A 26,358-nucleotide genomic window follows, 5' to 3' on the forward strand; every position below is an offset into this window, starting at 1 on the left:
TTTTTTCAGTAAGTACAACAAATTCATTCTGAATAACTGAATAGCTCTGGTCATTATATATTCATCCTGCAGAAGGGGGAGGAATTATAAAATCTGATTGCCACAGGTAAGTGTTCTGTGGTGCACCTCGGTGGTCTCAGTCTTCGACTGAAGGTCCTCTGACCGGATGTCAGTGTGGCATGCAGGGGGTGGGAGGTGTTGTCCAGGATGCTGAGCTGAGCAGCTTCCTCAGCATCCTCCTCTCTGACACCTTCACCAGACTCCAAGACAGAGCCAGCTCTCCTGATGAGCTTGTTGAGTCTCAACATATGAACATATTTACAGATCTTTATTGTCTTTATAATCTATCAATCTGAATTTGTATTGACAAAGCTTTTTCTTTTAATATATAAAAGGTTCCTTTGCAAAAAAAAATGATAATTGGCTGTTTGTGTATGTAATAGATGTTTCTTCACATTTTTGCCTTTAATTTCTTCACTTTATCCCACAGTTTTTCAGTTTTGCCACACTGGCCTATGTTCTTTCTGATTGGCTGCAACATTTTGGAAAATATAAACCTGCGTTTTTTTTTTAGGCCATTTTCTCCTGAACATGAAATAACCTGAATAAAATGTCACATCAAGAAAGAACTAAACATTAAATAATTTGGTGCTTTGTTGAAAAAAACACCACCACCAACAACAACAACAACAAATGCACAGATATAATTCAATTATTTGGATTTGTTAGAGATCATCAAACTATTTTCATAATTGTTTTAATACTGTAAAAGTAATCTGGTCCATCATTTAACATGTGATACTATTCATGTTACTCTGAAGATAAGCTGACCTGACAGCACAGGGGTCATTTTTCTTCTTTTTCCTGTGTTGACCTCTGAGTCATCGTTGTCTTGTGTTTTTATTGGCAGCCAGAAGAATCTGACCTTCCATACCCGCCCCCTCAGAGAGAACCGAATGTCTTCATGGTTCCGAAGGGAATCAAACCCGTTCTGCAGAGAACCGCCATTGAGGTAAAACCAAGCACAAACTACCATGTACTCTGTAGCTGCAGGCTCTTCGTGTAGCCTTGATTTGTGTGTGAAGTTTCTATTTTGGAAATTTCTTAAGAAACAACTTTGGTTTTGTGTTTTCATTGACGCAGAACAAGTTCGCAGATTTTGACCACAGGGTTTTTAAAACCTTTTATCTTTTGCTGTTTGCTGTATGTGTTGTTGCTGCAGGTGTTAGCGTGGGGGGTTCGTAACCTGAAGAGTTTCCAGTTGGCCAGCATAACCTCCCCGAGCCTGCAGGTGGAGTGCGGCGGCACCATGGTTCAGAGCTGCGTCATCCGCAGCGTGAAGAAGAAACCCAACTTTGACGTCAACACGCTCATATTGGACGTGGTGAGAACTGTGCATAATAATCACGTGAAACCCAAAAAGATGCCGATAAAGTGGCGGAACGTGCGTTAGCAGATGGTAATGCGCTTTCTGTCCTGTTGTGGAAACAGTTGATCAAACAGTTGTCGATGTAATCAGCAGAGAGGCTCGTTGCTTTCATGGATAATGAGAGTTCTGCTGTGATGTGGTTGGAATCGGTCATTTATCTTCATCAGCAAAGCCACAATAACAGCAGTGGAACAAAACTACTGTACTTTGCTGTTCCTCGTCTTCCAAGAAAGTCGAAATCTTTTTACAGAAGCAGTAATGCTCTGTGTGGAAGCTGACAGGCTGCAGATGCTGAAGTCGTCGGTTCCACTGCTATTTTTCCATCACCAAGAGAAATTCTTTCAGGATTTCGGCTGTTCCAAATTGTGGAGTTGTAGGGTGGAGGACCTGTCTCATGGCCACACGTGTATACATTACTAATGCAGGATAAATGCAGGGCGGAGAGCGCTCCATGGTACAAAGCGCTTTTAAACTGTCTGTCACTGTAGAACAAGGTCATAAATCCAACTGGGACTTATGGCTGACCCAGAAATCTCTGATGGATGAAAGGTAGACTTGGTGAGAAAGGCGCTCAACAAAATCCAATTAGTTTATTCATTTCTGGACATATTTTGGTCATATTACTGCAAATTGGGAGACTATGTTACCGTTCAGTGTAACTGCTGTGTTCTGTGACTACACCAATGTCTCTGTCGCCGAACCCAAAGAGGAGAGAAACACACATGATACAAGGTTCACGTGTGTTTAAAATAAAAGCTGCACAGCAGACTAATATTTTTCACACGCATTTTTTGGGGGGGATTGTGAGCAGAACTACTCCAAAAGCTGAAATCCAATTTTTACAAAACTCAATGAGAATATTCGACCTACAAGAGATTCTTGGGGTGTAACGACACACTGGCACCACAATTTGACATGTAAACAAACAGTGGTAAAGATTTAACATTGAAGAATCAAGTGAGTTGGAACCGGAATTTGTCGCAGTGGCTGTTTACAGTTTTCTCACATTTTTATTCATAATTTCTGCTAGTCTTCTTTTAAGACACTTGTTGCAGGTGACTTTTAAAGGTGCTACAACATTGATTGTCATGAACTCTGCTAACGAAGTTGGACAGAGGTCATGCGTTCGACTGCGTTTGTTTATCGGATAGTTAACAGTCTCACGAGCTCAGTTCTGTATCTATCCTCATAAAATTTGGACATATGGTTCAGATAATCCCAGAATAGAGTGAGTTCATTTTTCAAGGTCATAGCTCAAGTTTCAAGGTCAAGGTCACGCGAAAAGTGAAAATCGCATAATCAGCCATAACTTCAAAACTAGGGAGACACTTTCTGATTGACCTTGGCCTTCGACCTTGACCTTCAAAAGTTCAGTCAAGGTCAAAGTTGACCCAAAAAATGTATATTCTGTATTTAAATCTGATTTTCTCATTTCATAATGTGACATCAAAAGTAACTACTCTGTTAGCAGCGGATATGTTATGATTCAGTACACGTGCCATGATACAGATATCATGATATATGATGTATCATTACACCCCTTATAGATTTTGTTGTGGATCCACAGCATCTAAAGTTCAAAAAAATGTAACGTGGATGAAGGTTTGTGCCTCTCCTGAAATAGACTCTGTTAAAATGTGGCGTGGATACAGGTCTAGGGCTGAAGGAGGTTAATTTATTATTACGTTTTTGACAATGCAATGGTCCACTTTGAAATTTGATGAAATTTTTTTGCCATAGTTTTGAAATAGGGACTATTGCATTTTGACAATTTGATAAAGCGGTTAGTGTAGTGTATTTTTTAACCAACTACTAAACGAAGGGAAGCAGAATTTAATTGTTGCAAAGAAGCAATCAGACCTAAATGGTTTACATTTTTCTTTTTCTTTTTAATTATAGAGATACGCACGTGTGACCACCATAATGGTCAAAAATGTCTAATGCCGAGTCACAGAATCGGCCTGATACAAGGGATATTTGAGGTAAAATGTGACATAATTTTATTCATGTCACATGAAAATCTAAAATAATAAGAGTGAGGGACAAAACATGAAATTACTCAAACATGAAAGATGATTGAATGTACAGTAAGGAGTTTTTTGTGGTTCTAAGAACACATAAATGTTCCAAACTACTGCACACGCATGTGTGTGATTATACTGTTATAATACTAATTTAGATTTAGATTTACACATATTCATCATCTCCATTACAAGTAAGGAGCAGCAGGCATATCTGTTCTTATATTTCCATTCCATTGTATTTTTGTATGAATACTTTAAGTGAGATATGCAAATACTGTGCACATTTCTGTGATCAGCAGCCACCGACCGCCTCCTTAGAGCGTAATGTAAACAACATGAAGGATTGAAGCCCATCGCCTCAGTGTTTTATTTTGACAGCTTTAACTGGAGGATGGAAATATTCACATACTCCCCCTTAAATACAAATCCTTACTTTGGCTCAAACAGTTTAAATGTTAACAAGATTAAGGTCATGTGTTGACCACCGCAAGAGTTTTCATTTGACAGCCTCAGCCCACCGGACTGTGGAAATATGCACATATTTTTCCCTCAAATTCAGCCCTGAACTGCGTCCAAGCATTTAATGTTAACAATATTAAGGTCTTAAGTTGACTGCGTAAGTGTTTTCGTATGCCACGGGGCATATGAAAATGTCATGTGCATAGTTTCCTTAAATACAACTCTTTGAAGGGTCTAACAGGCTAATGTTAGTCTTTTGACTTTATTGTATGTTTTAGCATCATCATCCCCACTTTTTTATTTTCGAGAGCTACAAAGGTCAGATGGATTACATGTCTTAAATAGAATGTCTCAGCGTTTTCTGCTTTCTCGCGAGCGTCCCTGAGAGCATTGAAAAGGATGTATTCTTTAATTACAGCAGCTGTGGCGGCAAGATTTCTTCTTCGTTTACGGCTTTGAATTACACGCTGATTTTATTGGATCTATTAGTCTGTTAAAATGAGCACATTCATCCTTTTGAGGGTCCAAAGTTCTTGTGACCATGTAACATCTCATGAAGGATTTGTCCTTTTGTGTGAATCAGATTGTCCTCTGGCCCTCATTAAATGATGGCCTGACCCACATGGCTCCCATCTTACCCGTGAGACGTCACCTGAGTGGACGCTAGACGCCATTCTGGCTGTTCTGCGCAGAGATGATTCATCAACTGCTGCTTCATCTGTGGCACTGAAAAGTCAAAGAGGAGGTCACATGTTACAATAAATTCACTGATGCGCCCGGAGTTTCATTTAATTGATCGATGATCTAACGCGATATTCAAGCATAAGTGTGATGAAGTTATTAATATGTAAAACATTTAATTTAAGCTTTGAGATCTTGATAAAAATGGCATCAGTTCCCAGGAGGTGTAGGCAAAAGTTTACTGAGGCCCCGAGTGGCCAGTCACTAAAGTCCGACTGAACATCTTGACATGTCCGCCAGACAAATCGTGACACCTCACCCATCGGCCTGTGCTTTCCTCTTTGTGTTTTTCCCTCCCCACAGAGACTCCCCCAAGAGGAGCTCTACATGCCTCCGATTGCCATCAAAGTCATCGACAACCGACAGTTTGGGAGGAAGCCGGTGGTCGGTCAGTGCACCATCCGGTCGCTGGAGGAGTACCGCAGCAGGCCAGATGAGGGCGCTGGGGAGGAGTGTGAGGAGGAGAGAGGTGAGAGAAGAAGAGATGTTTTGGGGAACTTTGAGTGTTCCCATGTGTTGAAAACAGAACACATCATCCTTTTTTTTCCAATGACCAAAATCGTACTTTTCTGATCTGAGTAGTTCAGTGTCGTCGCAGTACCGAAGTGGATTATGTAACAACTTTAACTGTGTGTTTGTAGATGTGTTGGTCCAAACGCCTCGTGATGACGTCTTGATTGATATTGATGACAAAGAGCCACTGATACCTGAACAGGTAAAACCAACCAGTTGTTCTTAAAGTTAACCTGGGCTCCATTCTTCCTCGTTAGTGTTGTGCTTACATATGGTGCACATAAACTTACACTCACTGACGTTTGTGTGTTAGCAGGAGAACAGTAGGTGTTACACTTCGAGCTCGTATCGCCAGAGGGACTCCGAATAGCAAAGTCACTTTGAAGTTAATTGTCTTATATGAGATGTTATTTTTGATCTGATTTGACCTCAGTTCGTTCATGTTCTGAATGAGGTCACTTATTGTGGCCAAGTGTGGTGAAAGGCCGAATTACTGCAGTAAAACATGAATTTTCAGCTTTATCCAATTAATGCAATTAACGGCACATTATGGGATAGAACACAATTACAATCCTAAGTGAATAATGTGAGTGTTGTTCAAATTTCCATTCACTGTTCCAGCAGCAGTAAAAAAAAAAAGATACAGAAAATTACTTTCAACCAAACAAAAATCCTCTAAGACAAAAACAATGCAGCTCATAAAAAATGTTCTTGTCATCAGAAATGAAAAAGGCCTTAAAATACCACACAGAGGCTACTAGATGTTTACTCATTTCCACTTTGCATCACTTGTTTGCAGCAAATGTAGTTTTACTTCTTTTCATCTGAAAAAAAATGGTAACAGCAAATTTCCTCACATGATTTTGATAGCTTGGACCTCTGGCAACATCATGACCCCAAAAAACATGACTGCACCAACGTAATAGTGACTTCTTTTCTCTGCAGTCGGTGTCAGCTTTAACTTCAAGATAACTTCACCGCAGTATACCAGAGACCTTCCTGATTGTGCAGCGTTAACGCTCCATGATGATATTTTACAGCCTCACGAATGTGAAACTCAAAGATGTGATCCCAACACGCTAAGCGATAAAACGCTGCACTTTCTCCTGACCAGAGCTGGGCCAAGCCAGCAGCCAATCACAGTGCAGCTTTTTAGCCTACAATTTACCAATAGATAATTTTACCTGCAGTGACATGAACTTGATCTTTTAGGGCTATTTTTAGGCTTGAGTGAAATATTTAAGATATACTTTATTACATTTTGGACAGTGTCCTTCCTGTTATCACCTATTTTTTTTCTTTTATTCATTGACTCCACCCTTCTTTTAAACCATTCTACACCTGTTCATGTTTTAGTAAAGACACTAACATCACTTTAGAGACATTCAATTTGTTTTCTTGTTTTTTTGATTGTCCTTCGGCAGCCACGGTGTGATGTTCGTACATTCCTCCCTGTTCAACTATAGCTTTCCGAAAATGACTGCAGTCTGTGTTTATGGCTTTGTAGGGTTGTGATATTTATGCCTATACTGCAAATTCATGTAGTCTGCCAAACCAATACGACCAAATTCTGTTGTCTACTAAGTGAATACAGTAATCCTTTAACTAATCAACAACAAAAAAGACTTCAATGGTGAAAAATATAGTTGTTTATGAACTTTGTATTGTTCCATCCACAGTACCACATATATTTCACACTTCAAAGTATCCGTAAAATACACCTGTCTGAGTGTCTAGCGCCTCCATATGGCAACATGGTAGAATTACAATAGTATCTGTGGATTTCCTTCTAGCTCTTACGGCTGATACAGCAGTGTGTTGTATCACTTCTTATAGCACCACCATCTGGCTGTTTGTCAGAAATAAACCATTATCAACACTTTTAGTCAATATTATGTTTGAGAATTGTGGTTGGGTAGAGCACTAAGAAGGTCCCTGGTTTGAGTCCCATCTAAGGAGTGGCACCTAATGCCCCCATCCTGCCCTCTGCCTGGCAGCTTGGTGAAAACGCACCTGAAATGAAACATTTATTCTGACGGTTTTGACCAAACGGCAGAAAACCTACCTCATCTCACAAAGCTAAACTAACAAGCACGGTAGCTAATTATTGGATGTGATGGACAGTCTGAAGGGGCTTCTGTGTTTTTTTGCAAATATTGAATTTAATTGTGAAATAGAGCAAAAGCAGTGGCTGCATGTGGAAAGTAAGAAGAAATCCATCTAAAATAAACGAATCTGTGGCAGCTTTAGGAAAATGTTTTCCACTAATGTCGGAGTTGAAGGTTTGAAGTTAATGAGCTTCAACATGGAAAACCACGCGTCTGGCCCTTTAAGAATAATGAAGTAATGTTCAAAGGCCGAAAATGCGGATAACTTGTGATTGTTCAGGAAAGAATTCCGATCTCGTGCTCTCCGGCAGCCCTTCTGTCTGTAAAGGTTAAAATAGTTCAGGACTTCTGTTCTGGATGCCTCCGGCTTCTCTGTCTCCATCTCTCTTTTCCTCCTCCCTTGCTTTTTTCTTAGCCTGCCCTCTCGCTTCCTTCTCATTGTTCCTTTCCTTTTTGCTACTAATTGATGGATGTGCAAACACGTGCAGTATCTTATTCCTGTTGTCTTTCTTTTTAACATCTCTCTCCCACTTTCTCTTCATTGTTGTGACATAAAAAGCCAAATGTCATGTTGTGTTTGAGTGGGGTGTCATTAAATATCGGTGGGCATGATTATGTATGAGCTGACATTGTTCATCTGCGTGTGAATGAGTGTAAGTGGGGTGTTGAAGTTATTGCTCCCACCCTGACAGTAAATCATTATTTAATATGTTCAATTAATGGGCTGCGACATTAAAACAACACTGTGTGTGGAAACAATAAGAGTGATGTAACCACTCAATTCATTTCCTGCGACAAAGTAAAAAATGGTGCACTTGAAGCTCAAAAAAAAAAATTCATTTCATTATAACCACATAATTAGTTTGACATATCTGGAGTTGGAAAAGTGCAAAATTTGGTGAGTTATGATTTGAAAAAAAAATGGTAAACCAGATGCCACAAGCTCATTTAATTGGATTATTTTGATATTTGTTGAGAAATAAATGCATCTTTGTTTATGCCAAGAGTTCAAATGTAGGAATGAGTTGAGTTTATGGACACAACAAGGTAACTGTTTGGATATTGTACATTTTATTACTCTGAGTAAACCTTTATAGGCTGCAATCATAAATTTTTATTGGAATTTCCCCTTGTGGGATTATTAAAGTCAATTAATGAGAAAAAAAAATCACAAATAGTATTTTCCCCGCATTGGTCTCTCAAAATTCTAACTTTACTGACTGCTTGTTGGGAATTATTTCAACAACTCGTACAACTAATAAACTGAAGTAGATTAATGTACTTATTGTGTTGTTATGTACACGTTCCAGTAAAGTATTTACTACAGTACAGTTTTTGATTCATCGTTTGGGTGAACGTGGTGGTGTGTGATGTTTAATGTTGCTGTTAAGTTTAATCTTAACGCAGCAATTTTTACATGCGTCATTTAAAAGACATGTTACTCTAATGTTTTGTGTGCGTGTGTGTGTGTGTGTGCCTGGTAGTCTGCAGATGACGCGGGTTCTGCTGTCTTTAACCTTTCAGCCTCTCGTTCCAGCCTTCATGTAGGTAACAGACTCATCTCTAAACTCATTTCATTAATGTGTAAACGGTCAGCATTTTAACACGCCTCCTCTTAACGTGCATCGTGCTTTTGTCTGTTTTTCATTCTGCTTTTTTTCCATTTGATCTCCTTTTTTTCACACTGAATTGATGGTGGTCTGAGGTTTAACACACATTTGTTCACATTGGCAACAGGCAGTGGAGATATTAAAAAACATAACACCAACCACTTCTGAAGATTTTCTTCGCCTATCAGAAACATTAACTTCAGTGTTGTTATTGTACGAAGACAATACATCCACAGACAGCATGTTTATAATATGTCTAACTTTATAATAATAATAATACACGGTAATAATAACTGTATTTGAATGGCGCCTTCCAACCAACCACTGTGCAGTGTTTTACAACATTAATACAAGACACATTTTATAACACATTAATAAAACAGATTAATGATTGAAAAAAGTCAGCGAGAAATTTCAAAGTACATATTTAATAAACTGCTAAAAGTTTTCCGTCCTTTGGTTGTAGTTGATGGCTTCGTTCGTCTTAATGGTGGCGGAGTTGGTTTTCGTGTGCGTTCGCCTTTCATGCGTGTTCGCGTTTCTTAACAAAACAAAGCCGTGGAGCTTTGAATTTGAATTTAATTTGAATTTAATTAGCTTATAATGCGCCAAATCACAGCAAAAGCCGTCTCAAGGCGCCTTACATAAAACAAGTCAACATAAAATTGAATAAATAATTAAAAATGAATAAAAAATTCAAATACATAAATAAAAACAGAAGTAAAAGAATAAAACAAATAAAAATAAAAACTATCCATAAGAAAGAGAATAAAAATAGCTTTTGAGTCTTGACTTAAAAATGTCCACAGACTCAGACTGCCTCACGGTCGCAGGAAGACTGTTCCACAGGGTGGGTGCACGATACGAAAAGGCTCTTTGACCTGCTGACTTCTTCTTCACCCTGGGAACACAGAGAAGTCCCGCATCCTGTGACCGCAAAGCCCGGGCCGGCACGTCGAAATTGTTGCACTTTTGCGAGATGACTTATGATGTAACTCTTGAAGTAAACGACTTGTAAGGCAGCAGCTCAACCTGGGCTTGGAACATGAAAATGCTGGGTGCCGTACCTAGGCACGTGAATTAAAATGAGCCCGGTGTCGATGATCTTTCTTATTTTGGACGTGATCAAAACATCCAACATCGAATATGACTTGTCTTTGCATTGGAAGTTGTTGGACCATGTTTTTATGTTGTTTCACAGGAAACAACATCAATACAATGAAAGATAAAGACGAATCTCTAAAAAGGTGCTTAATTACAAAAATAAAATCACCTTGGGTTGAATTAAGACTTTTTTTTTTTTTAACATATCACTGTTTTAGTTCAAGCTCAGGAAAATGAATTTTGCCGAAGACATCAGGCTTTGCAGAGCGACACACAGCAGGCCGTGCCGTTAAAGAAGAAATATGATCTCTTGTTGCATTCTTCCATTTTATTTACCTAAGACAGGTCAATTTGAAAGCTCGACTTGACCCCAAATATACACATTTAAGGTACCTCCAAACATACACACTTACTCAGCTCGCACACGCGTGCACTCGTGCCGGCTTGCCAATGATTGGGGTGATTTCTTTCTCTTCAAACAAAGATATTTGTTTTATTAAGGGTCCGATATTGAAAGAAGCCAAATTAAAGGCTCGACTTTCTGTCTGGCTGAGGCCAAAGTCAACAGAGCTGCTATAGATCGTCTGTACCACAACTCCCTATAAGCAGACAGTTACTAAAGACTGAGTCAGGGGGGTAAAATAGGGAGAAACTGGCTGAAATAGTAAAACAGAGGAAAGGAAAAGAGGTAGAAATGAGGAAAAGAAAGAAAAAAAGTCCCTCTGCGCATACTGGCTTCTTAATCTCTGGGTCGAAACCAAAAACGGCTCATGCTCGTGCATCTGATGATTACCAGATTATAGCAGCGGTGTGTGTGTTTAGTAGAACGACTTCCAAAACAGATCCTTTAGATTCAGTTTCAGTGTTGGAATGGTTTAAGAAGATCGGCTGTCAGTCGTGTCACGGCTCCTCAAACTGCCGAGGCACCAAGATATTTGAGATGTAACATGGTTCAGATGGAAAACGAATATATTGTGTCACGTTCCATCTGCGGCACCCAGGCTTGATGATATTATTTGTCAGGGATCAGACCTCAGTCAACCAACTCCCTTCTTTTCTCATTTTTGTCTCTCGTTCCATAGAGTAGTTGCTTTAGAAAAAGCTGTCAGTTTACTTCCATATATGTGGTTTTTCTGTTTGCAATTGTTGATGTGTTTTGTACAAATTTTCCCCCCTTCAAAAAGCTCTGGGTGTATTGCACCCTTCATCTACTATTAATCCTCACGAAAACTATTCTAGTACAGAGCCAAAACTAGTCGTGTTGGATTAAAATCCCAGCCTTAAAATGGTGCAGTTTGGATTCATAAATCTGCTTTCAACTCAAATGAACTGAAATGGTTTCAAGCCAGGTAACATTTTAATGAAATGTTGATTCATGGCACCACACACACACACACACATAAAGTGGTTTAGATGATTTAGTAAATCATTGTTTTTTTCTTGTTCCACTAATGTCAGCCTCAGAATCTGAAGACTCCTCGTACCCACAGTCTCAGCTCATCTGCCCAGTGACATGTTTATATGAGGAGAAGAGCAAGTTGTGCAAGACAGAGGCTTTGGCACATCAGATATTTGAGAATTATTGACCCTGGAATGTCACACACAAAACCCACCATCTGTGGTTTGTGCACTTGGTGTGGCTGAAATGGAAAGCTTTTTAATTTTTTATTTATTTATTTAAATCAATCATTGTTTCAACATTTCAGTTGCATTATGTTCAGCATGTGCAGTGAATGTTAAAAAGTATCGCCCACTTTGGCCTTAACATAGTTTAATTATTTTATAACACTCAAAAAGCATAAAATGAAATAAAATCAGGCGGGTTTTTTTTTAAAGAGAATAAACAAACATTAAAAATATGTACTTTAATATCAAAGTGAAAACAAATGCAAAATTAATGGCAAAGTCTGGTTCACAAATTGATTGTAAAGTTTAAATCTAGTCATTACCTTTATTTCTGTGGTGTATTTCAAAATTACTGCTTATTTTATTGCTGATAATGGTCAGAGTTCATGCTACGTTCGATGGAAACTCAAAATTTCTCACATACGTCTACTAAAAAACACTGGAAAAAGCAATGCTAAACCATTCATCTCACCACTGGCTCAGTTTGTCAGAACATGTAAAAACACTGTAACTGTAACTAACGTTAGTATTGACATTAGACGTGGTAAACCTGTGAGTGTTGGCTTATCCATCCAGCAGATATCCAGCTAAACATTTATGTGGAATATATCCAGATTTCATTCAGATGTCTTCCCAGTGGTTTCTCTACTGCCGCCAAGCTTATTACTTATGTTTCTGGCTGCCTTTCTGTTTCAGTTTTACGTCAATGTATGGCACTTTTAGTCCCAATTGAAGCTCTACCACATTTCTTCGTCCCCGTAAAGCTAATGGTAGTATATGTAGTGTAGACGTGTCCTGAGACCCTTGAACTGCATGCTGGGAATGGGTTCCAGAGTGTGTCATGGCATTGTGTCGCTGCAGTTTTAAAAATAAGTAAATAAGTAAACATTTTAAGTAAAAAGTTATGTTTTTGAGTACATTGGTGGCATAAGATTGTGAATCATTTATTTGAATACCAAGGAATAAAATTATACCAGAAAAATCATACTTTTTATTATTTAAATAAAAAACACTCAAAGGGATTACAGCTTTAAATAAAAAATAATATATAAAAACAACAAAATAATGGATGGCATAAGTACTTATCCCTTCATTATACCAGCTAAATAAGAACATTTACTTTCAGGCTTTGGAAAAAATCAGAAAATTGGCTTCCTTTTGTGGATCATCCATCTACCAAGTTGACTGAAAAAGTATAAAAGAAACATACTGTACCTTGTGTTTTCATGGCAAGGCTTTTGAGGAACCTTCATAAAGGAGGGACTTTTCTTGTTTGGCATAAACATGTCAAATTTGATGAACAGAAGGAAGTCTTCTTTTGTTTTGTTTTTTCATTAAAATTCTGCTCTAGTGGCAGTCCACTACATCAGCCATGGTGGCTATCACAGTTCATGCTAACTAGCTATGTGTGGTTATTCCAAGCTAAAGAGAAATCCAATAGGAGTTTACGCTGCAGGCGGCTTGTGCTTTGAAGAGCAAATGGAAAGTGTTCAGGAACTGGATATAGATTGAGTCACTGCTGGGTAATGTCAATCAGTGATAGTAAAAGAGACATTTATTTATGCGAAAGTGCCACAGATTTTTACTTGAGGTTTTGTGCACTGCCTCAAAACCACAGTGGAGGGAAAGAGAAAGACACACAAACAACTTTGTTGAAACATCCACTGCAGTCATTCCACATTTTTCATATTGACAGTTTATGCTTGAGGTACAGAAAAAAAGTCAAACATAATTGGTGCAATGTTTGGGCTGCACACTATGTGCACAGTTGTCCTGCAGACGTGTCTTCAAGCAAGACGTTGATGCTACAGTGCAAGTCAGGGATTAGATCCTTTTGAATCTACATTTCAACTGAGTACCCCAACAAGGCCTGTCACATTGTTTAACTACTCAGACTACACACTGCGTAGCCATCGGTATCTTAAATCTACTCTGGACCAGGCACCCTTTTTGCTGGACATTCAGGTGGTCCTGTCAAGTGAACATGCTGTTTATACTGAGACATGAAGTAGACCAGTAAGGCAGGAATAAACTCACTCCACTTTATCACATTGTTAATCTTGTAGTTTTGCAGCAAATTAGAAGTTGCATGACTGTATTTACCCTTCTGGCGACAGTATAGTACATTTGAACCAGCTTGGTCGAGCACTGGACAAGTTCACCAACTTCTTATGAAGGTATTCATTGAAGGCTGGATGAAATATCATGTCCTCAAAGAAAAAGTTGGACACCAACACTGTTGACATGTCTGAAAATTACTGCTGTTTATTTGTTGAAATAGGGACTTGTGTATCTTTTTAACGATGAATGGGACATTGGACAAAGTTGATAACAACGCTCATATTCATGTACGTGCTTAACTCGGGTACCCTGTAACGTCTCTGCTACATATGCGCTGTTCCTGAGTCCAAACATCTTGATGTTCTACTTGTGAAGAGATTTTGTTCTGTATCTTTAAAACCCAGGTACCCAATTAGTCATTGCACAAACCAGCTTCCTATTCCATGTAATATTCCAGGGGAACCATTGCATCATTAGCAGAACTAACAGCATGGATGGATGGATGGATAGCTTTATTATCATTGTCATTACAACAACGAGATTGCCACACATACATTCCACAGACAAACAACAATTAATCCACAATTATTACTTGTTTACAGTAATAATGGCACACATCAGAATTAAGACAACACATATACATTTGACATTGTTTATGTGCACTAAACTTGAAACAGTCCGTTTTCCAAATTGAGGCGATGTGAGTGTGTGGTAGCCGTTGCAACTGGAGTCGCGCCGCCTGCCAGCTTGGGAAGAATGGGGGCCTGCCGCAGGGGTGGGGCAGGAAGGAAGGTGAAAGGGAAAAACTGGAGCATGCTTCAGTCCATGTGTAAGTCTGTCAGTTTATTGTCTTTGTGGGTTGAGATAAAAATGGAGCCAGATAATCTCACCAAGGCTAATAATATGGCTATCTTAACTTACTTTTAAAAATGTGGGCAGTGAGAGTTATTTTTTCTCCGTAGACCTTTGCATTGATGGCATTACGTTCATGTGTATTCAGCATATAGGGTGCGCCAGCAGTGTGCATGTGCGTCATGAAACCTCTTGTAGTTGCGCTCTTTAAATACCAGAAATATTTCTCAATGAAAATGAGTGCACGTTTGTTTGTTTTTCAGGAGCAGAAGTGAACAAATGCATACCTTCCATGGTAATAATTTGCTTTCATGGCGGCCTTGTTGATCGTGTCCAGCCGCGTCAAAACATCCACGTCCGCCAAGGGTGCTACTCTACTGCTGACCTCTGACCCCGCTGTGGAAGGGATTTCCTGACATGCAGCACTTGAGAAGCAGTCCTGAGCTCTTATGTAAACCCACTTGCTCTGGTTGCAGAGTGTGCTGGCAGTGCCAGCCTGGTTTGGTTAGTCTGGCTTTCCCTGCAGGGCGTAATGATAGGCTAGAAACCACACCAACACCATGAGCGGACCGCGGCACACTGTGTGCAACTGTGTCATATGTCGGTGTGTGCCCCTAATACGTTGTGCAGCCGTCTTCAGCGCTCCACCAAAGGCCTTAATCTGTCTGAATCAGGAGCAGCGGACTGGAGCGAACACGCCCTGACACAGTTTTTGGCGCCCCTGTCATCAGTGTTTGGCACCGGCTGCACACAGAGGGCATATTAACACACACCAGACACTCGACGCCTCAGACACGGAGCTCCGTGTATGTGTGCTGCTCCATGTTGAACTCCACGTGCTGCTATTTTCCATGCCATGCTGCCACTTAGGAAAAATGGAATTCCACAGTCTGTGGGAAGTAGGAGAAAGGGGATTCCACACCAACCCCACAGCCATAAGAGCACTTTTGTTCTACATTCATGCCCACATGCACAAAAGGGAAAAAGTTGTGCATGCGTCACAAGCGCGCTTTTAAGCCGGAGTGTTCCTCGGAGAGTTGAAAGTTACAGGGAAGGGACAGGCAGAGCCGAAACGTGTGTGGCTGCCAGTTTGATCTCTCCCCTCGGTATTCTCCATCTTTGTAGTCGCTGTTTCCTTGTTGCGTCAGCGCGGCAGTCGACACTTGTGTTCTGTTTGTGGGAAAACGGTCAAACATAAGTGTTTTAAATGCGTCTCTGCTGCTTTTTGCCAACGTGAACAGACTAAATGTGATGGATGAGGCCATTTCGTACTCTAAATAAAAAGCTTGATAAAAACACAAAAGAGGGTTTCATTCAAAAGGTCCTACACATATTCCACCACCACCAAAAAAAAAAACAAAACAAATTATATAAATCAAAATGTCTCATACCTAAACCTCATAAAGCCATCAGGCAGCATTTCAAAAACAAAGATATTTTATTTTCTAAAACAGAACGACATTGTGAGGACCGGCCTTGCAATGACTCATAGCTTTAAGAGTAAGACTTTAATGGCTTTTTCTTTCAGGCCAACAGTCATTCGGCAGTCGAAGGATTTCTCTCTCTTTTTTGAATCATGTCTGTTTCATTTTGGAGTGAAACTCATCATGTGTTAAAAAGAAGCTCACAAAGATCATTGTCCTGTTATTTATTTATAAGAAATATGCATGTTTTCTTTTTTCTTTTTGTGAGTCCTTGTTGAAACACCAAGTCTTACGGTCTGCACGTACTTCATCTGAGCAAGATTATTTGGACTCTGTCTGATCAGGTTCAAGAAGCACCCTTGTCTTTACTGTTTTTGGCCGCCCACCATCAGGTGTAGGACGATGGAGCTTTCCATCTTTAAAGAAAGGGTGATATGGTGTTCTGACAAGTTGTCAAAGTTGGACCCAGTGTTTTGTTGTTTTATTGAATGTATCAAGGGAAGACCTCCAACGTGAACCTAGCATGGAGGAAACACACCCTTCCTATTGGCATCTTTGAACAGACTACTGCAGTTGTGCTCAACTGTATCTTCTTAAAATTAAGACTTCTTTCTCTATCTGACAATCCGCATACTCTGTCAGATGAAGTATGAAGCCAGATTTGAAAGCTTTCCCGAGTAGTTGTACTGTATAATGAACATTATTTTCTTTGTTTTAATGTTCATGCGGACACTAGATGTTACAGTGGGTAAGTATGTGAGTAGGTTTTTGAAATTTTAACTACCATATTTTCTGGAGTTTTCTAAATTGCCTTTTTCTGTATTATTATCATATCACTTTAATTTGGGATATTTGTGCATTGTTGTCATTTAACTTTTATTAATGGTGTTTTTTCTTTTATTATCGGAGTTTATTTTGTTTAGTGATTTGATTTCTTGCTATTAATAACAAATAAGTGTTTTTTTTTTTTTCCCCAGTATATAAGTCACACTGGAGTATAAGTCGCAAGACTTCCCAAAATAGTAAAATAACCCACAGCATACTAGAGAAAATACTAAAACTCACAGGGTCCCAGTGCCACACATTTCTATAAATGATCTCCTAAAATGAAAACATTTTTCAAAAGTAATTACATTTTTTTATATGTAACCAAGAGTCTGTACCCCCATTTTCAGCCACATGTAGTTCCATTAGGTTACCAAAAGATGGTAGTATAACCTTGTTAATGGATTCAAAGGACCTCCTTTGGGTGGGCTCTGAACATACGATGACTACCCTGTCGTAATTATGACTTAAAGAAAGAACAATTGCTGATCCACCTTGGCGAAACGCTTAGCTTTGCACATTTGTCTTTGTACACCAGTTTTTTGAAATTGTTCAATCTAAAGTTGTTCAGGGAGATAATTAGTGGAAATATTGGAAGAGGAGAGGTTTCACTTGACTTAATCTTAAATGATGACAACCATGTTAAATGGAAATGGTAAATGGATTGCATTTATATAGCGCTTTTCCATCTGCATTAGACGCTCAAAGTGCTTTACAATTATGCCTCACATTCACCCCGATGTCAGGGTGCTGCCATACAAGGCATTCACTACACACCAGGAGCAATAGGGCACAGCATTAATTTGCATTATGTTCATTCTCTTCAGTAATCAGAACTGCAAAATGGTGACCATTTTGGTCTTAATTACATTGTTGTTTTTGTCAACATAAATAATAGTAACAGACACCACTGCATAACTGATGAGTCATCAAAAGTAAAAAGTGCAACCTCATGATGAACCATTGTGGAAGTCCAACTTGTCATGGTTTCCCCAACAGAACTGTGCTATATGTAGCTTGCAGCACATGGGGAGTTTTGTCTCAGGTGTTAGAGCAGGTTGTCCCAACCAAAGGGTTGGTGCTTTGATCCCTGTCTTCTCTTAGGGTTCTTGTCTGTGTCCTTGGACTGAGACACTGGTCTCTAAATTGTACTTGGAGTCCAATCTTCGGGTTACCCTCACAAGGGCCATCCATTCGCAAAAGCTTTCATCAAATCTTTCATAAACCTCATTGATACTACGTACAAGAAGAAAAAGATGTAGAACAAGAAGGAAGCGTGACCGTCACGAATTTGGATTACAAAATGTAGCATCCCAACTGATGCTGATTCAGATCTCATTTGAAACAGGAGTCTTGACTCTCAGAAAGTGTTTCTGCTGTTACAGTCTTTTTTTCTCCTGCTTGTACAACGGGATTCATTCTCTCCTGCATCACTTGCTACATCATTTGTACAATTCTCAAGTGTCATAACCAGAGTTTCTTTCATTTATTTTGTCCGCTTTGCCTTTTACCAGCTCCATGTTGCCTGTTTCCATTGCCTCAGAATGCCCATATACCATGACCGTAACGGTGTGGAGCCACCAGAGGCAGCTTTTACTCGTGTTGACGTGATTTGGCGATGCCATCATAGGAAAAACCATGAAAAGTGGGCTGTTTCTGACCTGCTCTACAAAGGCAGCTCTCAGTACTCCACTACGGGAGTTTTTGAGTGTTCGTAGAGGTCAGAAGCTCTGACAGTCAAATGATACCCATAATACAAGATAATAGAGCGTCCATTTGAGTAGCCGCGGTAATGTTTGGTGGAAGACTCGTTCTTGGTGTATAGAAATGGGAAAAATATTTAATTATAATCTGTTAAGTTTCATAATTGAGCACAGACCTTTGCCATTTTGTTGTTTTTTTTTTTGTTTTTTTTTTGAGTATTTGCTAAAACATTTTTTTTCTGTTATTTGTGGTTTGTAAATTGTACCAGGAAAAGTGTCGTTTTGAACGCTAACTGTTTTGTCTTCATGTTTTAAGGTGCCAAACTGAAGATCATATGGCAAAGTGCGCTGCTCACCTGTTGACCTTTGACCTCTGCATATGTACCAACAGGAGGAGGAGTTCATGGATTGGTGGAGTAAATTCTATGCCTCAACAGGAGAGAGAAAAAAGTGTGGGACGTACCTGGAGAAAGGCTTTGATACTCTTCGGGTAGGAATGTTTATGGCAGTTCCATAAACTAGAAAAGGATTTAAGTGCTCAACTTTAACAAGTTAAATTATCACATTCAGTGAACTGGAGAATTACAGAGATTATATTGAGTATCTGGTGCAGATATGGACCTTTGTGGTGCCATAACTTACTTCTGCTGTACATCTCAGCAATGAAAGATAAGAGACATGCATAGTTATATCTACAGTTACTAATTTATCATGTTGGTGCCTTCAACACGTTAGAGTTTAAATAAATGACCAGTTTTGAAGTTGAAAGGTTTCAGGGTAAACGTATTTTGGTTTCATCACCTTGAAATGCTTTTATTTTGAAGAACATTCAGTAAGTGGCAAGCTAGTCCATGCAGCAAAATAATATATCGTAGTAGTAATAGCTTGACCATAGTTCAACAGCAACAATTTTAGTTGGACCTTTTTCAAAATTTTTGTAGTTTTATTCCAGTCCAGGCCCAACCTTTCCTCGGGTTTTGTGATAATTTGTTACGTGGTTTTGGACTCATCCTTTAACTAACTACCACCATGTTGGGGTTTAAAGTCCCACCATAAACTTTTCAGATGTTTTGTTTTAATCATTTGTCCAACAAGCCATGGTTTCTGTTTTTGTTGATAAGTTGTTTTGGATGTTTTGCTCGATGTCCTAAACTTTACCATAAATTGTATCTTGCCCTCATGTCAGTTCCTCCATCCTTGCCAACTTGTCACACATCCCATCTCTCAAGCTCAGTGCTTTGACATTCCAAATATTTTCCGAACTATTGCATGATTCATCCATAGGGAATTCACCTTGCATTTTGAGGGTGGAAAGTGCCTTTGTCTGGTATGAACTGAACACTCGCTTCAGCCAAACTGTTTTCAAGATCCATATTTAACTATGTTCTTTTGAGTTGTTTATCCAACGTCCCAGGAGCCCCCACATCACCCACGCTATAGTCACCCTTATCCCAATTATCTCTGCCCAACTCTGACTTTTATCTTCCACAGGGACACACATCAGTCTTCTTATTTGATGCTCGAACAAATGACTAACCATGTCAGAATTTGGCCTCTGTTTTATTACTCTTAAATTAGACCTTTAACTTCTCCCATGAAAGCTGTTTGACATCACTGGAGCAGCCGTTTAGGTTCTTTCTCATCATTAGTAGAGCTGTTCCTTGGGTTTGCCACTCTAACTGGAGTACTGTATGCTTCTGAGGCAGCACATGACCATAAAGTTCAGATTTTAATGACTTAATTCATACAAAAGACCTAGAAACCTTTGTAAAACATTGTTTGAATCTGACGGCTATTGGATGAATCAGGATCATGGTAATGTAGTTGAACATTACCTTTTGACTTCTAGAAGGCTCTTGGCCGTGCTGAAATATAAAAGTAATGCATTGTTTTCTTAATAACTTTCTCAGTGACCGTTGTCCCTTTCAAGACTTTCCATTTTTCTAGTAGACGTACTTTTACAGTGTTCCTGAGGAAGTCTGTTAACTTTTTTCACCCCAGGCGATGGAAACCTATCGGAGTCGCCTTTTAGCTTTGCGACATTTCAAACGTTTTCCCAAAATTCACTTGGCAGTTGTATGGAAACTAGTGCAGTGGCCAACGACCCACTGGTTCCATCATTGTTTTGCCTCTGGTTTCACCCTTTCCTCACTCCTCCTCTCCACCTACACTGTGCCAAAGTCTATTTTTTTTATTTTTATTTCTTACCTCTTCCTCCTTTCTCAGCACTTTGGTCAAATTGGTGACTGTCACTGAGAAATTAGCCACTGTTTCCAACCATTGCAACCTCCGTAACCTTCCTCTCACCTCCTTCTTGTTTCTCCAGTTTAGCTCCTACTTCCTCTGTTCCATCTTCAGGTTGGGTATTTGCTCAGCCTCACTGTCTCCTCGGGTGAACTATGTCTCAATATTCTTCTTTGTCTTTATCGTTTACAATGTTGGGCTCGATGTGTGTTCCTGGACCTCCTCCTCCTCACTGAGCTCCTTTCCTTTAAAGTCTTACCTTACTCTCTCCATCCGCCTCCACTTTGGAATTTCCTTCCTCTTGCTTCTTAATTTCGCTTTAAAATGTCATTTATTTTTTATTTTTTGATTGGCTTGAAGATCTACTGCCCGGGTGCCGGCTTCATTCAGCTACTACGGGACCAACGTGTTTTCGCATGGTAACCCTAGCTTTAATCATCTTCTCGCCTTACTTTATTTTCCCTAGACATGGGGTTTGGTTAATTTTGTCCCATCACTGTTAAGTGCATCTGCAAACCCATCCACCCACTTCACCTTTACAGTTGTGCAAAGGACGATTTGGGTTTTGCAATATTGCACCACGCCGATCACTTGCTAGATCTGTCTTTTGTTTGCATCACCCACTGTTTTTTGTGTTTCTCCGCACTTTTTAGTAACACCGAGATGTTTTCTATTCAGAATATTCTCTCTCCACAGTTTAAGACACGTGCCAGCTTTTCTTTTTTATGAGAAATAGTATTAATCTCAGAGATTAGAGGAAAATATTTAAGACTGAAGAGGGAAGCCCTCCATTGTCTTAGAGAAGTAGAAAACACATAGAAATGAAATATACCGTACAAACCCTCAGTTTAAATAAAAACTATGTTCAGTTACAAAACAAACAAAATTAACCTATGTGTACTTCAAGAAATTTAGTGTTTTATTAAAAACTAATTTCAGTGCATTTCCTGGTGTTGGTTGGTTGCTCCTGTCTCGCAGTATTGGGTTTGCCGCAGGAGTCGTCAAATGAACCTCTGTTTCCAGACCTCACTTTCATTTACATCATCCCCCCTCATCGCTCCCTTACTTTCGTTCCTCCCCACATCCTCACACCACTTTTCCAACCAGCCTCTTCCATCATGCAGAACTTCTCTCCACCCAGACCTACGCACTCTTCATTCTTGTCATCTTTTTCCAATTCTTCTCTCTCCCTCGTATTTGTTTCATTTAAACAAAGAAGTCACAGCAGATTAAAGCGTCTCATTGCCTTTCATAACCTCTTTATTCTGCTTTGCGTCGTGAAATAACGTAATATGAAGGCTGTTATCTCTGGTTTTTATGGTTTGTTTGTAGAACGGCCGCAAATTGTAAATCATATTACAAAAGCCAACAGACCTATTGTTGTTGTTGGGGTTTTTTTTTTGGTTAACAACACAACAGTGTTCTGTTGTTGCCTTTTGCGATGAATAATTTGGGGACATTAAAGGAAAGTATGCTTATTTGTTTTCCTACCGATGACAAAACCAATATCAATTTTGTCTGCATGTTCAGAAAATAAACTGGTCCAGCATGTTTCTGGCCTAGCGTAACACAACAGACATTTATGGCCGTTGCCAGTGGCTAATACAGGCTTTGATGTGAGTTTTAATCCCGTTGCAGTGGATTTACACGATCTAGTAGTTGTTCAATCAGATCATGACTGTCTAGATGTTAAATAAAGATCTCACACAGGCATCTGTCTTTTCAAGTTTTCACCTGCCGTGTCTATCTTTTTGTGAATTTTGAATAAACAGGACAAACAAACTCTTAAAGGTCAACTATGTCAGATTTTGATTCTCTTCTTCAGGTATATGACAGTGAATTGGAGAAAGTCGAGGGATTTGAAAGTCTCTCAGATTTCTGTCAGACATTCAAACTGTACAGAGGAAAGACTAAGGATGAAGGAGAGGATCCCTCGGTAGTGGGAGAGTTCAAGGTAAAGGTTCTATTTTGTGTGCCATTGTGTTTAGTTTGATTCTTTGTTTACCAGAGCTTAGTTCTAATGTTATTGCATTAAAGGGCTAAGAAATATTCCAACTTCACTCTCTCACTCATCTTCAACCACTTACTCCAGTTAAGGGTCATGGAGGCTGGAGCCTATCCCAGCAATCATTGGGCATGAGGCGAGGTACACCTTGGACTGGACACCAGTCAGTCACAGGGCCAAATGTAGACCTACGGACACCTACAGACAATTTAAAGTTTCAATCCACCTAACCTGCACATCTTTGAAGGTGGGAGGAAGCCGGAGCACCTGGAGGGAACCCACACAGACATGGGGAGAACATACAAACTCCATACAGAAAGGCCACAGGTGGGAATCAATCCCATGACCTTCTTGCTGTGAGGCAACAATGCTAACCACTAAGCCACTATGCTGCCCCCCACCAAACTTCACTATACCTTATAATTAAAAATACACATGCCACAAGTGTTAGATTTAACATACTCGTATGTGCATCTAACTGAAAGGTATATCCACCAGGGAGCAGTGGACAAGGGATTTGCACTTTGCGCCTTCACCTGTGCACAGTAGGCGCAGTTGCCTATAAATGTACTTTTATGTATTCCAGGATAAACCAAATGAAATTCAGGTAGCCCAGTTAGTACACTTCACAGCCGGATAATTTATTTTCATTCTTTATCTGTAACTTTCTGACTATTTCTTTCCACATCGAACCTACAACTCCGCTTATCCACACCCATGCTAATCAGGGCATGTTTAAGATCTACCCTCTGCCAGAGGACCCCTCCATCCCTCCTCCACCCAGGCAGTTCCGAAAGCTTCCCCCGAATGGGATTGAGGAGTGTTTGGTCCGCGTCTATGTCATTCAGGCTGAAGGACTGCAGCCCAAAGATGCCAATGGGAAGGTACGTCAAGACATCATATCGTGTAAAGTACTCCAATCAAGAATGTTTAAAGACACAGATGTGAGGACAAATTATTCTACACTTGATGTAGTGACTTTATCACTTGGATACAGTGGGTATTAAAAGTACTCAGAGACTTGACAGCTTATATTTATATTCTTTAATAACATCACTCAAACACTGACTCATGCATTCGTTTCTTCCAGAACTGATTATTGTAGATATCTTCAGGTGATTCAGTATATAACTGCTAGAGTATTGATTAAAATAGGACTTATGAGCACATCACACCTGTAGTGTTTCCCTTCATGGGCTTCCTGTGAGTGTGAGAGCAGATTTCAGTGTTCTGTTGTTGACTTATAGGACTAAATGTTGTGTACACGCTTATTTCAGGGACTTTATTGAACCTTATGTGCCTAAAAATTAGTAATTTGTTTTAAATTATTTCAGTGGATCACTAACTCCTAAATAATAAAATTGTTTAACAAAAATGAGTGATGAAGCAATGGCCTGGTGTCCTTTGTGTTCTGTTGTGTGTTTTCAGTGTGATCCATACGTGAAAATCACCTTGGGGAAAAAGACCCTCAATGACCATGAAAATTACATACCATGTACACTGGAACCCGTCTTTGGAAAGTACGTAGTACCTCTTCAGTTTTAAAAAAAACTGGGTTTGAACTCAGGTTTTGTTTTGTTTTGTGTTTTTTTTATTTTATATATATATATATATATATATATATATATATATATATAAGAGGGTGGAGGTCATGTGATCACAACTGTCTGCAGAGAAGTCACTCTTGAGTTTAAGACCTTCACACGATGTCCTGTCACAGTCACATTCATGTAACGACTCAGGCTGAAGAGCTGCCCACGTGCTTTTTAGCTGAAGGATTATTTCCCAGCAGGGGTCACTCCACGCACATGGTTTACAGTGTCAGGACGGGGAGCATCACAGCATCACACCGTGACGATGTGACAACAAAAAACACATTTACATCAATGAGAAGCAGCTTTTAAAGGGTTCCTAAAAACTCTTCAGCATAAAGCGTTTTTGTGTCACAAGACAAGTTATTTAATAATGTGCTTATTTGTGTTGTGTATGAATTTGAACTCCAAAACCCAGAGAGTGGTTTGTGGATTTTATGTCCCTCACATGTCTTGTGTCTCTTTCGTTAAATTTGTGTGAGACTCTTTCCTTTGATGTAATTGCACAGCATTCTGACCTTATGACATTACAAAGATTTCATGCTGATGTTATCATTGACCATCAGGTTTGTTCTTCCTCCAGGCTGTTTGAACTCACCTGTTCACTGCCACTAGAAAAGGACCTTCGAGTGATGCTGTACGATCACGACATGCTGACAAAAGATGAGAAGATTGGCCAGACGGTGATTGACCTGGAAAACCGGTTTCTGTCCAAATACGCTGCACTGTGCGGTCTGCCGCAAACCTACTGCGTGTAAGTAGACCCAAACAGGTTTATGTCTCCTGTTTCTGTTTGAGTGTAGGAGACGATTCTGCAGGTTTTGGGATCTTTTCTCTTGAGGCTTTATTTGATAGGAAATTCTGCAGAGTAGACGGAGGTGGGACTGATGAAAGATTTGAAAGAAACTCATCTCTGTTTTTCGAGAAGGTTGGCTTATTGTCTTTACTTTCTGTCGTCCACTAGTTCAGGGATAAACCAGTGGCGAGACCAGCTGAAGCCCAGTCAGCTGCTCAACAGACTTTGTGACAGACGAAACCTGCAACGGCCCGTCTACAAACACGATCGGGTCCACTTCAGGGGCCACGACTACACCGCCGCAGACCTTGGTGAGCAGTCGCGCTCATTGATAGGAATCCCCCCCCCGCTGCTCCTCCATCAAGCCTCAACTTCAGCTCCTCTTATTGAGTGTTTTACCTTGACTAAAAATGCAAAAACAGGAGAAGAAAGTGGGAGTTTAAGCCACAAGACCACCTGAGGAGCAGAGCAATAAGATAAATATTCAAGATTAATTATCACGATACACACACACACACACAGACAGACAAAACTCACATGTCGTCCCGCAGCTGGTGCGATACGAGGTCACGGTTGTCATCTTGGTGATTTATGGTAACTCTCTCTGTCTCTCAGTGAAGCCAATGTCAACATCGCAATGGCCTCTCGGATAGCGAGGAGCTCCGCCGCCTTCTCTTTCCACCGTTGTTGCGGTTACCGTGTGTCAGCCTGCTGTCCATCAAAAGTGGCTGTTAACTGACTTCCTCTCCTCACTCTTTTTTTGCTTCTCTTTCTTGCATTTCTGACATTCCTATCTCTTTTTCTCTCCTCTTTTACCTTTTTTCCTTTCTCAGTAAACCCTTAATTTTGTCCTTTTTTCAGCTCTTCACTCTTCTTTTTTGTCCTCTATTCCTCTACTTGTTTTGTTTCTTCTCATTTTCCCTTTTTTCTTCTCATCCTCTCCTCCACTTGTTTTCTACACTCCTCTTTTATCATTTCAGAGATTGACTTTACACCTCACCAGATTGTCCAGCGTCCTTTGTTTTTTTTAAGGTGTCCTGGGCCAGTACATTTCATAAATTACTCGCCCGATTGTGCCACTATGAATATGAGCAACTGCATTGCAAGTCTGTGTGTGCATACTTTGGCCTTTTTTTTTTTTTCCTAAATGCAGTGCTTCAGCGCTGCTGCTTTAGCACACAGCCGTGGTACATGTTTTAAAAGCGCATCAACCAGCGTTGATGTCCTGTGTTTTAAATACGG

The 26,358-nt window shown here is 39.8% G+C and overlaps 1 protein-coding gene across 7 annotated transcripts in view; it reads left to right on the top strand.

The window, feature by feature from the left end:
* dysf (dysferlin, limb girdle muscular dystrophy 2B (autosomal recessive)) overlaps positions 1-26,358 on the top strand; it is a 63,067-nt gene that overhangs the window by 30,582 nt on the left and 6,127 nt on the right. For 3 of the 7 annotated variants that reach the window (XM_034164850.1, XM_034164852.1, XM_034164851.1), the window contains 12 exons: positions 911-1,012; positions 1,223-1,384; positions 4,957-5,122; positions 5,295-5,368; positions 8,759-8,818; positions 16,688-16,699; positions 18,871-18,969; positions 22,549-22,677; positions 23,457-23,612; positions 24,157-24,248; positions 24,904-25,074; positions 25,285-25,427. In XM_034164850.1, the coding sequence (XP_034020741.1) occupies positions 911-1,012; positions 1,223-1,384; positions 4,957-5,122; positions 5,295-5,368; positions 8,759-8,818; positions 16,688-16,699; positions 18,871-18,969; positions 22,549-22,677; positions 23,457-23,612; positions 24,157-24,248; positions 24,904-25,074; positions 25,285-25,427 (1,366 nt within the window). The remainder of the gene's footprint in view (positions 1-910; positions 1,013-1,222; positions 1,385-4,956; positions 5,123-5,294; positions 5,369-8,758; positions 8,819-16,687; positions 16,700-18,870; positions 18,970-22,548; positions 22,678-23,456; positions 23,613-24,156; positions 24,249-24,903; positions 25,075-25,284; positions 25,428-26,358) is intronic. The other 4 variants (XM_034164854.1, XM_034164857.1, XM_034164858.1 and 1 more) reach the window with 2 other exon arrangements.

This window comes from Thalassophryne amazonica, chromosome 23 (genome assembly GCF_902500255.1).
Source record: "Thalassophryne amazonica chromosome 23, fThaAma1.1, whole genome shotgun sequence".
NCBI lineage: Eukaryota > Metazoa > Chordata > Actinopteri > Batrachoidiformes > Batrachoididae > Thalassophryne > Thalassophryne amazonica.